Below are 12,985 nucleotides of genomic sequence, written 5' to 3' on the forward strand. Positions count from 1 at the left end.
ACTTTTCTGATAGTCCTGATCTGTGGCAGTATTTAGGTTAGTTAAACAGTATGTATTAAGTAAAATTCTCTATTATTTTTTTATTTTTAGGATTTGTAATTATGACAAAGACAAGATCCACAAACGGCCTAAAAAAGAAAATTCTTGAAATTCAAAAAAGCCTGTTATTTAGCAAAAAAAAAACCAAACTTTTTTTTGCATCTAGTCAGCTGAAAGTCTTTTTCAAGTGAAAAATGATTGAGGTTTGGAAAGAATGTAAGTAATCTTCATGCCAGATCTTTAATCCAAAATACTCAAGGGTAGCCAAAGAACTGTGTTTTAAAGAGACAGTACTTATACTTCTTTGAATTAATTATGTAGTCAACTGTAGCATTCCACGTTCACTAGATAATGTTTTCTTTTTGGCCTTCTATTATACTTTAGGGAAACTTAAGTACAAAGTCCAGGAAGTTGCTGTGTGTTCAGAAGTCCAACTTCTGCTGAGACAGAATTTGAAGATCAGGTCATGATTTCCAGTTTTTTAAGCTGATTTTTCTCTCTTGATTAAAGTTGAATTTTTTCCTGTTTTGAAAGTATTCTAGCCCCTTTTTAATGTATAATTACATTTAAATGATGATTAGAATTTATTTAATGAATCTAAAAAGTGTAAAAAAGTCATATATATGTAAATATTAGGCAAAAATAGTGTTGTTTTGCTAGAACTGATGATATTGTTGGTGGTAAGAAGGTTCAGGATTATGTAGTCACAGTTTCCTGTAACTGTCGGATTTCATAGTCTGAGAAAATATGGAATTTATATGATTTTTGCTCAGATATATAAGTGGGTTTGCCAATTCTTAAAGACCCAAGTACTGGAGATTCTACTTTAGAAATCATGAGCACAGAACTTACATGGTGTGAATAAGTTGTGGCCCTTACTGGTTAGCTATATCCCTTAATAAGGAGTAGTAGGCAAATGATCTCTTTTATATAATTTTTAACTCTTTTAGTGTGGTGAAAGAAGTGAAGAAATCTTAGAAAAATGAAACAGATAAGTGAAGCAGGTATTAACAGGTATTAACAAGTAAGAGCCATTCATCAGCCTTTATTATAAAAACCACTTAAAAGAAAAAACTTGGCCTTTTAAAATTTTCTTCCTCTTCTTATCCCCACATCTGTTATTTCATTGTTGTTGTTGGTGGTGGTTCTCTTTTCTTTTTCATTACATTTTCAGCAATATAGAAACATTGATCTGGTATTTCTTCAGTTGGTGCTGTTTCTTAACTGTTGCTACAGATTTTTCAGTTTCTTTTTGTTATGAAGAGTGGACGTAAGTAGTGCAGAGAATAGAAGATGGTGTCTTGTCTTTGTATCTCTGGTGTGTAGGTTGTTGTGTATGTGAACATAGTGTTGATTGGAGTGGAGAGTGATTTTAATGGAAAGATGAATTACTACTGCCTCTCCTTGTTTGTTATATACACTGACAAAATGTGTCATAGAATGAAAAGCAAACACAAAAAAACCCCGAACTAGAAAACATAGTTTTAATGTTTCCAGTGTATCGGAAGCAGTAAGATACCCAATCTGTAAAGACTTGACAGTTGTTGAGGGAGAACAGCTCAACTGTTCCCAGATGTCAGCGCATCTGGGTTTGTTACTATAAGAGAAAAAGACATGGACACAGACAAATAGGACCTCATAACATCAGCTTTAATACTCATAAAATCTGGGTTGAAAGATAGCCTTTGTACCTCCTAACTCTAAATGTATCCAGCTAGTCACTAGTGCAGCAGGCCTTTCCTGTAGAGATGGGGGTAGAGAAAACAACCTGCATATTGTAAAAGTAGAGCAAACAGTATCTTCTCTGCTGTTTGGTAACAATGTCTGTCAGCAAAATTTTATCTCCTCAGTTGGAGATGTATAAGGGAGAAAAGAGATGCTTGGAGTGTCCCTCTGCCCTGCCACTCCCCTGAAACATGAAGCAGTCAGAATGAATGATTTCTGTCCCCCAACACCGATGTATAAATCTCATTCATATAGTCAGGCTTTACCTCCAATTCAGAGTGAAAGAATTGTCCCCTTTTAAGTATGGGTGCTTGAACACATTTAGCAGTTTTGTTCTGCTAAGACACCTTTAGTGTTGCTTTAAAGTCAAGAACTTTGAATGTCTTGGGAGGTGGGAAAAAGGTGAGGGGAAGAGACAGACAAAGACAGTTTGTCGTTAGTTTGAAAAGCTGGTGAGGAGGAACCTATGCCCACATGTTTATTTGCATTGGGACCTCCAATTTCTCAGTCTCCTGATGGTGGATTGGGGAAGGCAGGGGGCAAGGGAATGGGCATGAGAAGAACAACAGAGTATGGGACTTTTTTAGTCTATTTTTGTAACTTTTAATTGTGTTTTCCCCTTAAGGTTTGATAAACTGGTATTTTTCTTCCTAGGCTAGCAAGTAGAAGCCCATTAGTCTGTAATGTTGTTTTAATATCATTCTGTATATTTGTAACAATGTTTTAAAATTGTTTTTCATTGCAGATGTATGTCATTTAGCTACGTTATAGTTTTTTCATGGCAAGGGATAACCTGAAAACCCAATCCAAAATTTCTTAGTGGCTTAAGAAATTATTGTGAAACATTATCTGATGGCCTTTCTTTGCAGTTGGATACCTGTGGGTTCATATTTATTTTATGACAATCTCTTAGAGTAACCAAATTTTACTGGATAGGTAAATAGAAGATATTTGGCTTTGGTTTGTTTTTATGATTTAATGAGAATTTAGACTTCAGTCTGGTCTTATTATAATATTGTACTATAATACATATTATAAGCAGACTTTTTATTGTGGGAGTTATATATTTATTTGCTTTTTTTCCCCTTTGTATCCATTAAGATTAAGAAATTGTATCCATTGGAAGACCAACTGTTGTTTGGTTTAAAAAATTAATATTCCTTGACTTTAATTTTGGAAGTTCAAAATATTCTTGTAAATTAATTTTGCACATAAACATATATATATATATATATATTCATGCATAACATTTTTTTTCCATTTATTTTTATTAGTTGGAGGCTAATTACTTTACAATATTGTAGTGGTTTTTGCCATACATTGACATGAATCAGCCATGGATTTACATGTGTTCCCCATCACGATCCCCCCTCCCGCCTCCCTCCCCATCCCATCTCTCTGGGTCTTCCCAGTGCACCAGCCCTGAGCACTTGTCTCATGCATCCAACCTGGGCTGGTGATCTATTTCACCCTTGATGCATAACAGTTTTTAATGATTCAGAATAATTTCTAACTATATTTATTCAAAACTTTGTGTATATTTGGCATTTTGTGATTTGTAAAGGGTTCTGTTCTGTAACTTACAGAGATCTAATGTACAGTGTCGATATGTACAGCCTCTAGTTTTTCACTGTTTGGTTGTAATTACAGTATCTAATTGTAGGTAAAGGTTATAGAGACAACCACTCCCAAAAACTCCTTGTAAAACTCTGCACATGAGTTTTCTGATGTCATTATCACTATTCTTTGGTATAATTGCTTCTTACATTTGTGGTCTTCTCATTCTTTTGCTCTGTCTGTATTCTCAGACAGGTGACATTCTTTGAAGCTGTGCTTCACTGAATGAAAAAATAATGCTTATGTTCTTTTACTTTATGGTGCTTTAATTAAGTAGATATGTAACCCTGCAATTCTAGAGAATGAAAAGCTATTTTTTTCACCTTATAGGCACTACCTTGTTCATGCATTGTTGTGAGGAGAAAAGCAATTTATAGATTTTTAGATCTGAAACTATTAAAGTTGTAGTTAAAGATTTCGATCTTGTCAGTGATTGGAGTTGATGGTATCAATAGCTGTGAAAAACAGCGCCTCCCCGCCCCCTGCAAGAACTAATTATCAGTGTGAAGGCTTCTGACTAAATAATTACCTCAATATGATGGAGACAAATTTATATATGAATGTAAATTGACTCTAAGAGGAATGCTTACAGTCTGAAATGTTTATCAACTTAGGCCCAAAGAAGTATGTCTAAACTTGTGACAAAAGTGGATGCCTAAAACTATAGGCAAAGGCTAACTTTATAACTCCTTAGTGATAGACTAAGAATATGAAATCTTTTAATTGGTTTAGTTAGTGCTCTCTAGTTACAAGGGAGTTCCAGTTGGTACATTAGGTTTATATAGCTTAATAAAAACTAGTGTTGTTTTTTTTTTTTGACACATACAAAAGAAAATACATATGTAGCAGATTTGTGAATTATGATGCCTGGTATACATTGGTAAACCTTTTGTCCAATCCCAGAAACAGAACATTACCAACACTACTATTGAAAATATATTACCTTGTGAGTGCCTTTTTATCCTGCTCACCCCTAAGAAGTAGCAACTATCCTGAATTTCCTTGATGTTTTAGGGAATAATTTTTGCCCCAAGTTTTTGTTACTATTTTTATCATTTTTGAGCTTTATAAAAATGATACACTGTGTGAACTCTGCATCTTGCCCCACACCCTGTCTTTCTTTTTAAACTCAGCATTGTTTTTAAGATTCATCCATGTTGATGGATGTATCTTTGGCTCATTCTCATGGGGGAATAATATTGCGTTTACTAATTAGCATAACGTAAGTTTTCTATTCATCTGTCAGTGGATCTTTGAATTGTTAAAAGGTTTTTGCTGTCTTGAACATGTTGCCTTGAATGTTCTTTATATGTCTTCTAGTGCATATGTCCATAACATTCTCTGGAGTATGTAGCTAGAAGTATAATGCTCGATGGTAGTGTAGTGTGTGCAGCTGGAACAAATGTGATTACACCAATGTAATTTCCTCACAGTGTTTCTTTCCCTCTACGTTTGGTGTCATCAGGTTTCTTAGTTTCTGCCAGTCCAGTATAAAATATTATTCTAGTTTTATATTCCAGAAAATCAAGCAAAACTTTAATAATATGTACACATGGGAAAGACCTAGGAAAACTGAGTAATGTTGTGCCTCTTCACTTTTTTAGAAGAATTTGAGAAAGATTGGTATTCTTCTTTAAATATTTGTTAGATTTTTCACCAGTGAAGCCATCTGTTCTTAAAGCTCTTCTTTGTTAGGTTTTTGACTATTGAGTCAGTCTCCTTACTTATAAATCAGTTCAGATTTTCTGTTTCTTGAGTCAGTTTTGGTAGTGTGTATATTTCTAGGAATTTTTCCATTTAAGTTATTTGATTTGTTTGTGAACAGTTGTTCATAGTATTCATATATACTCCTTATTGTTAGTAATATCCCCCTTTCACTTCTGCTTTTCATAATTTTAATCTTCTCCCTTTTTCTTAGTCTAGCTAGGAATTTGTCAACTTTGTTGATCTTTCCATAGAACTTGCTTAAAATTTTTTTCTATTATTTGTCAATTCTCTTTTTCATTTTATCCACTCTAATCCTTATTATTTCCTTCCTTCTGCTAGCTTTGGGTTTAGTTTGCACTTCTTTTTCTAGTTTTTCTTTTTTTCAGGTGTGCAGTTATATTATTGATATGAGGTATGGTTCTTTTGAAATATATGTGTTTACAACTATAAACTTTCCTCTTGTCATTGCCTTTGCTGTATACCGTAGGTTTTGATATGCTGTATTTCTGTTTCAGTTCATCTTAGGTGTTTTCTAATTTATAATTTCTTGACTGATTTATTCACTTATTGGTTATTTAAGACTGTGTTGTTTAGTTTCCATATATTTGTGAATTTTCCAGTTTTCTTCCTGTTACTTTATATGTGTGTGTGTGTGTGTGTGTGTGTATTTCTTTGACACATTTACTTATTTATCTATTTGGCGGGCATGGGTCTCAGCTGCAGCACACAGGGTCTCCGCTGTGCCATGTGAGATGCCATGTGAGATCTTTCATTGGGGCGCAGAGACTCTCTAGTTGTGGCACAGGGGCTCCAGAGCATGAGGGCTCAGTTGTGTGGTGCTCAGGCTCAGTTACTCCATGGCATGTGGGATCTTAGTTTCCCAACCAGGGATTGAACCTGAGTCCCCTGCATTGCAAGATGAATTCTTAACCACTGCACCACTAGAGAAGTTCCTCTTCTTGTTACTGATTTATAATTTCATTTTATTCTGGTTGGAAAAGACACTTTGTGTGTTTCTAATCTTTTAAAACTTATTAAAGCATTTATGCATTAACAAATAGTTCATTCTGGAAACTATTCCATGTACCCTTAGGAATGTGTATCTTACTGTTGTTGAGTGGGATGCTCTGTATATGCCTATTAGGTATAACTTACTTAATGTTTAAGTCTTCGATTTCCTTTTTGACCTGTCTGATTGTTTTTTTATTAAAACTATGGTACTGCAGTCTCCAGTTATTGTAGAACTGCCTATTCCTTCAGTATTGTCAATTTTTCTTCATGTATTTTTCTTCTGTTGTTAGGTGTGTGTATGTTTATAATTGGGCTTCCTTGGTGACTCAGTGGTAAAGAATCCACCTGCTAATACAGGAGATGTGGGTTCGATCCCTGTGTTGGGAAGATCCCCTGGAGAAGGAAATGGCAACCCACTCAGTATTCTTGCCTGGGAAATCCCATGGACACAGGAGCCTGGTGGGTTACAGTCTGTGGGGTCGCCAAAGGGTTGGGCACAACTTAGCTACTTAACAACAACAAAAATGTTTATAGTAGTTATATCTTCTTGATGGATTAAACTTTTTTCCCCAACACATAATGTTCTCTTTTGCCTCTTGTAACCTTTTTGACTTAACATCTATTTTATGTGACAATAATATAATCACTGCCATTGTCTTTTGGTTACTATTTGTTTTCAATGTAATTTTCCATCTTTTTATTTTTAATCTCTTTGTATCTTTTTATCTAAAGTGAATATCTCATAGACGACATGTGCCTGCTGCTGAGTCACTTCAGTTGTGTCTGACTCTTTGTGACCGAATGAACCATAGCCTACCAGGCTTCTCTGTCCATGGAATACTCCAGATAAGAATACTGGAGTGGGTTGCCATGCCCTTCTCCTACGGATCTTCCCAACCCAGGGATCAAACCCTTGTCTCTTCTGTCTCCTGCATTGGCAGGCAGGTTCTTCACCACTGTGCCACCCAGGTAGACAACATACATAGTGTTTTTAATCCAGTCTTCCAGTCACTCTCCTTTTAATAAAAGAGTTTAATCAACTTATATATTTAAATTCATTGTTGATGAGGAAGGATTTCTGTCATTAGGCTGTTTATTTTCTGTATGTCTTATATATATTTTTTGTTCCTCAGTTCCTCCTTACCACTTTTTATATTTAGTTGAATTTTTAGTGTACCATTTTGATTCTCTTATGTTTATTTTAAAGTTATTTTCTAGTGGTAACTTTGGGGATTAAAACTGACATCATGAACTTAAAGCAACCTGGTTTGAGTTATACCAAATTAATTTCATTAGCATATAAACCAGTTTCATTAGTGTACTAAAACTGTGCTAACTATATACATCTCTGTACCTCCTCGTTTATATTGTTATTGTCAGAGATTACATGTTTGTATGGTGTATGCCCAATAATATAAATTTGTAAATATTATTTTATGCATTTACCTTTTAAATCACATAAGAAAAATGTGGAGTTATAAACAGAAAAGTACAATAATACTGGTTTTGACATTTACCTGTGTAATTAATTTTACCAGTGTTATCTCTTCTCATGGTTTTGAGCTACTTTTCACTTCATTCTGAAGAATTCTTGACACTTCTTGTAGGGCAGATCTGTTAGGAATGAGCACCTTTAACTTGTTTATCTAGAAATATCTTCATTTTTCCTTCATTGTTGAAGGATAGACTTTTGCTGCATATAGAATTCTCAGTTGATAGGTTTTTTCCCCCCCCCCAGAACTTTAAATTATGTCAGCCTGACATTTTATGGCCCACAAGATGTCATATGAGAAATCAGGTGTTAATCTTATTGAAGATAGATTGTTTGTGATAGTTGCTTCTCTCCTGATGCTTGCAAAATTCACTTTGTCTTTTGACAGTTTGACTATAATGTCTCTCCATGTATATCTACTTGAATTTATTCTGCTTGGAGTTTGTTGAGCTTCTTGGATGTGTAGGTTTGTGTCTTTCATCATATTTGAAAAATTTTTAGCCATTCGTCAAATATCGTTTCTGCCGCCCCCCTTTTTCTTTCCTCTTCTGCTTCTGGAACTCTTATAGTACATATGCTAGTATACTCCACAGTGTTGCACAAATTTCTCAGGCTCTGCTCATTTTTATTCATTCTTTTTTCTTTGTGCTCTTGAGACTGAGTAAGTTCAATTGTCTTATCATCATGTTACATGCTGATATTTTCTTCTGCTTGCTGCAATCTGATGTTGAACTATTTTAATGAATTTTTAATTTTATTCTACTTTTCAGTTCCAGAATTTGTTTGGTTCCTATATATAATTGTCTCTAATGATTCTCACTTTGTTCCCTGCTTGATTTCCTTTAATTCTTTGTTCATAGTTTTGGTTAGCTCATTGGGTATATTTATGACAGTTAATGTAACATGCTTGACTAGTAATCTCATTGTCTCAGCTTCCTTAGGAATGGTTTTTGCCAAATTCTTTGTCCTGTGAATGGTCTATACTTTGCTGTGTCTTTGTATGTATTATAATTCTTTTCTTGTTGAGACTTGGACATTCTGAGTATTATTATGTGGAAATTGTGTAAATCTGTTTTCTCAGTTCTCAGTGACTGCAGATTTTTGTTCATTGAAGGCTAGAGCCATCTGTTTGTGTTATTTCCAAACTGTTTTTGCAAAGTGTGTAATCCTTTTTGTGTGTGGTTACAAGTTTCTGTTCTGTTATTTCCTGCAGTTAGCTGGTGGCCTGACAAAGATTTCCTTAAATATCTGGGTCAAAAAAAGTACCCTTTTTTAATGTTCTGATAGATACCACCAATGGAAGCTGCTGTTGCTGCCTGTTCTAGAAACTATTCCTCCTGGAGCCAGCAGGTTGCTGTCTCCACTGCTGCAGGAGGGAGGGGCTGAGGAACAGTTGATGGTAGTTGGTTCACCCATGCTCTTCACTTAGGGAAGATCAGCAGCCTCTCCTTTCATACACTCCGTTGGTGGTTATAAATTTCTGATAAGGTTCTATAGTTCTAAAATGATTGATTCCAATTGCTCTTTCTGGTTCAGTTTTTACTTTGGTGGAGGGACTGATTTCTAGATCCTTCTATTTGTTCATTTTGCATCAGTGATGTCTTTTGAAGTGCAAATGTTTCAATTTAAGCTTGGTTCATCAGTTTTTCTTTTATAGATCATGCTTTTGATGTCTCATGCAAGAATTCTTTGTATAAACCTTGGTGTCAAAGGTCCTTCCCCTGTGTTTAACATGGTGGGATGGGAAACCTTGGTTGGAAGGTGTGTAGGCAGGCCACATGGAAGCTTGTGGGGAAAGCATAGCTTGATGAGAACTTTCTGGGGAGTACGAGTGAGCTGTGTGGGGCTTACAGAGAGAATTAGTGCTTCAGTGCTGGCAGGAAGCCTTGGGGGTGCCAGTTTAAATGTTAAGAGGACTACAGGAAAGCCATCTGCCAGTTGAGTTGCTGAGGCTGTAAGTTTGCTGAGGGACTTGGGCACATGACTGAGCAGAGTTCTATTGGATATCCTCACAGCAAACCACTGGCCCACTCTGCTTCAGCTGGGAACCACAGGAGAGCAGAGCCCCTTTCTCCTGGTGTCCCTTCAGTTCTCTCTACTGAGAAAGTGTAACAGCTTCATGTTTATTTAAAAGGAGAAATGCTCAAAGGAATTCCATGTTGTCACAGAGCGTATACTGCAGGGTTCATAATGGAGCTACGAGGCAATAAATTGATGAGCAGCACACAAGGTATAAAATAGTATTTAAATTAATAGGCCATCCTTTGAGGCATGAAACTTTATTGTAAATATACCAGTCCTTCATGTAATCATTATTGAAAATTTAGATATTTTATGAAATAGAAAACTGGGTAACTATATATGGTCTCAGATGAAACTTCTAGAGTATTTTAAGTAGGAATTAGTCTAAATTGTCGTCAAGAGTCATCATTTCACTTCCGCTGCACACCCAGGAAAATGAGACTATTTCTTTATTACTGATTAACTCATATTTTGTAGGAGTCCGTTGATATCTTTCTAAACTTGAAGAATAGCCTTAACATTATGCATTAAAAATTTATCCCATTCTTATCACAATAATGTACTTTTAAGAACAGATGTATGTATGTATTTTGAGTATAGATTAACCAAGTTATTTGAGATTTCAAATACTTTGTGACTGTATGTAAAAATTGTAAATTTTCTTAGTGAATATTTATATCACAGCTTATATGAAGTGTTTATATTCAGTTGGATTTATTGTACCTTTCTGATTAGTCTGTGGTACCCTGGCATGCCATATTGATGTATATATACTTTGAATATCATTCCTGCTTACATGTACAATATATACTTAATTTGGTTGGTAAGGGCATGGTGATTATAGGTAAAATTCTTGTTCCTTATGCAGATTTTTTTAAGACTGTCAATGAGAAATAACTTTCTTACTAAGTTACATGTAAGCTTTTCTTGTGCATACTTGACTAGGAAAAACAATTTGCATATACATATATTATAGGAATAGGCTCAATAGATACTCTTTTATTTCAAACGCTAACAAATTGTTACAGAGAATAATTAAGTAGTATTTTCCCACAAAAATTGTATGGCTTAATCCTTTACCTATTTTATCCAAGTTCTCTTTAACTTTTTTGTTTTCAGATTTTTGGCTTTTACTGTCAAGTATAATACATGTATAATCAATTCTAGTACACTTTGTAGCTAATTCAAAGCAAATATTTACATTTTATTTATATCTGTCACTTTTCAAGTAGTTCCTTGGTTACCAGAAGCACAATTCATGTAATTTTTCTTGTTTCAGAAACCTTTTCCCAAAAAGGACAAAAGAACTCAAATCAGTTGTACATAGTGCTCCTGGCTGGAAATTATTTGGTAAAGTCCCTCCCAGAGAGAATCTTCAGAAAACTTCCAAAATCATTCAGCAGGTAAGTACTAATATAGCCATATGGTTTGTCTTGCTTTTCAAATATTCTCTTCTAGATAATCAACCATATTCTACTTTCATTCATTTTTTTAACATACAAAATTTTGTGACTATAGACATTTTTAGTAACGTTAAGTTTTTTTTTAAAGCATGATATATATTTTCAATTATATTTTATGGTTGTGAAAATTCTTTATAGTAACAGAACATTGATTTTATTTTCTAGTTATTCCTTGGATAGTGTCTTTTTTCTTTCTTTTTTTTTTTTTTTCTTTCTTTTTTAAAATTTTCTCAGTAAACCATCCTCACCACATACTGTGACTTCTAATTGAACATGGTAGCATTTGCAATGGCACAGATTTTATGTATGATAGGTAGTTGTGAACTGATGAAGCAGTATAAAGTGAAAACTGAGTAGATTTTGAGGTTGAAAATTTTCCTTGGTCATTTTCTGGTTTTCTACCAAGGACTTTGTGAGGTGGGTGGGTATATATTCTGTTTCTAGTAATTTAGAAGCCAACTTCTGTTACCTGTCTTAATACCCATCTTCTTGAGTTCTTAAGAACTTCATGTCTTGTTTGACTTCTTAGCTTGTGCTTCTCAGTAGTAGGAGATCAGTGAGACTGGACAACAGTGAGACTCTTTTATCAGTTTGTGGCATTTTTAAGTTTAGAGAAGTTACTTCTCAGAAGGAGATAGAATGATACATTTCTTATTTATCTCCTTCCAGTTGTAGTTTATCAAATTTAGCACATCCAGCATTTATAAAAATAATCACCATGAAAGCAGTAATCATCATTTAAATTGGAAAAATATTTTCCTTTAAGGATTTAATAGTGTTCTTTTTATTGCTGAAAAGAAAAACTGGTTTCCGAAGTAAATGAGAACATAATTTTTAGATCTTTAATAGCATTTGTTATAGTTAATTTCAATTGCAAGTAGTTAAAATATCAACTAGTTTATATGCTGCTCAGACTTAACACTGAAGTGCTGTGATTCCCGAGCTGTGTGTCTAGGGCACCCCATGTGCTGCAGCAGCTAACGCTGATGGGAACCATGGCAAACTCAGTAACACTCTTCCACCGCTTGTTGGATACGGTGCAGCCTGATAGCTTGAGGTGGTACACGGTTTTAACATAAAATGGCAATGTATTACTTTCTGTGACATTGTGTCTTTGTGAATCTGGTTTTTCTGAGTTTGCTGTGGTAAAAATCAGATACTCTGCAATAATCAGTGTGAAACAGGAAATGAAGGTGATGGTGTCCAGTCTTATTTCAAGATTTGTGAAATTGTACGCTGCACAAAAGGCACACATGCCCAATTAGTGATTAATTGTGGTTATTTAAGAATGCAATAAGGCTTTCTTTTAATTTATGTGCATTTTTTCAAATGATTACTAAGTACTGGGACATAACTACTCATTAAACAGAATAATTGAGTATTTCTGTTGGTTTGGGGGTGCCAGTAATAATTACTGAGACACTAAGGTTGCTGTTAATCCAATAAAGTTTGGGCATCTTTGCTATCTGGACATCTTAAATTTTAACTCTTTTTTTTTTTTTTTTGTAAAGTCTAAAAGTAACCTCTCTTGTCTATAGAGTTTTTCAGAAGACCAAGTTCGCCCTCTAGAGGCAAAAACAGTGGTCTTGCTATTGAAGGTTTGTATTCTTGACTTTATGGTAGTTTACCTGAAATATGCATGTGCATATAGTTCTTTAATATCTTTATGTAAACTAACATTCTGTGATATTTTATTACTGTAGGTCTCTAATTACTAGTGGATAATTATCTGTTTACTGATGTGCCATTGCCTTCAATCTGCTGTTTTCATTTTGGAGTGCCAAGGCCTCACATTTTCTTTCCTTTATATATATATGTTGTTTGAAAATTTGATGAGCGGTCAGGAAAAGAACAAGTCTTATTTTCGTATGGGAAGAAAGAGTAGAATTGAAATGCAATTTCTATCTTC

General features: G+C 34.6%; 1 protein-coding gene across 3 annotated transcripts in view; it reads left to right on the plus strand.

Moving 5' to 3' along the window:
- The window catches only part of TBC1D12 (TBC1 domain family member 12), an 87,756-nt gene that overhangs the window by 28,557 nt on the left and 46,214 nt on the right, over positions 1–12,985 (plus strand). For 2 of the 3 annotated variants that reach the window (XM_061162217.1, XM_061162218.1), the window contains exon 2: positions 10,893–11,016. In XM_061162217.1, the coding sequence (XP_061018200.1) occupies positions 10,893–11,016 (124 nt within the window). Of the gene's footprint in view, positions 1–10,892; positions 11,017–12,656; positions 12,675–12,985 lie in introns of those variants that run through there. The other variant, XM_061162219.1, reaches the window with a different exon arrangement.

Source organism: Dama dama, chromosome 15 (genome assembly GCF_033118175.1).
Source record: "Dama dama isolate Ldn47 chromosome 15, ASM3311817v1, whole genome shotgun sequence".
Taxonomy (NCBI): Eukaryota; Metazoa; Chordata; class Mammalia; order Artiodactyla; family Cervidae; genus Dama; species Dama dama.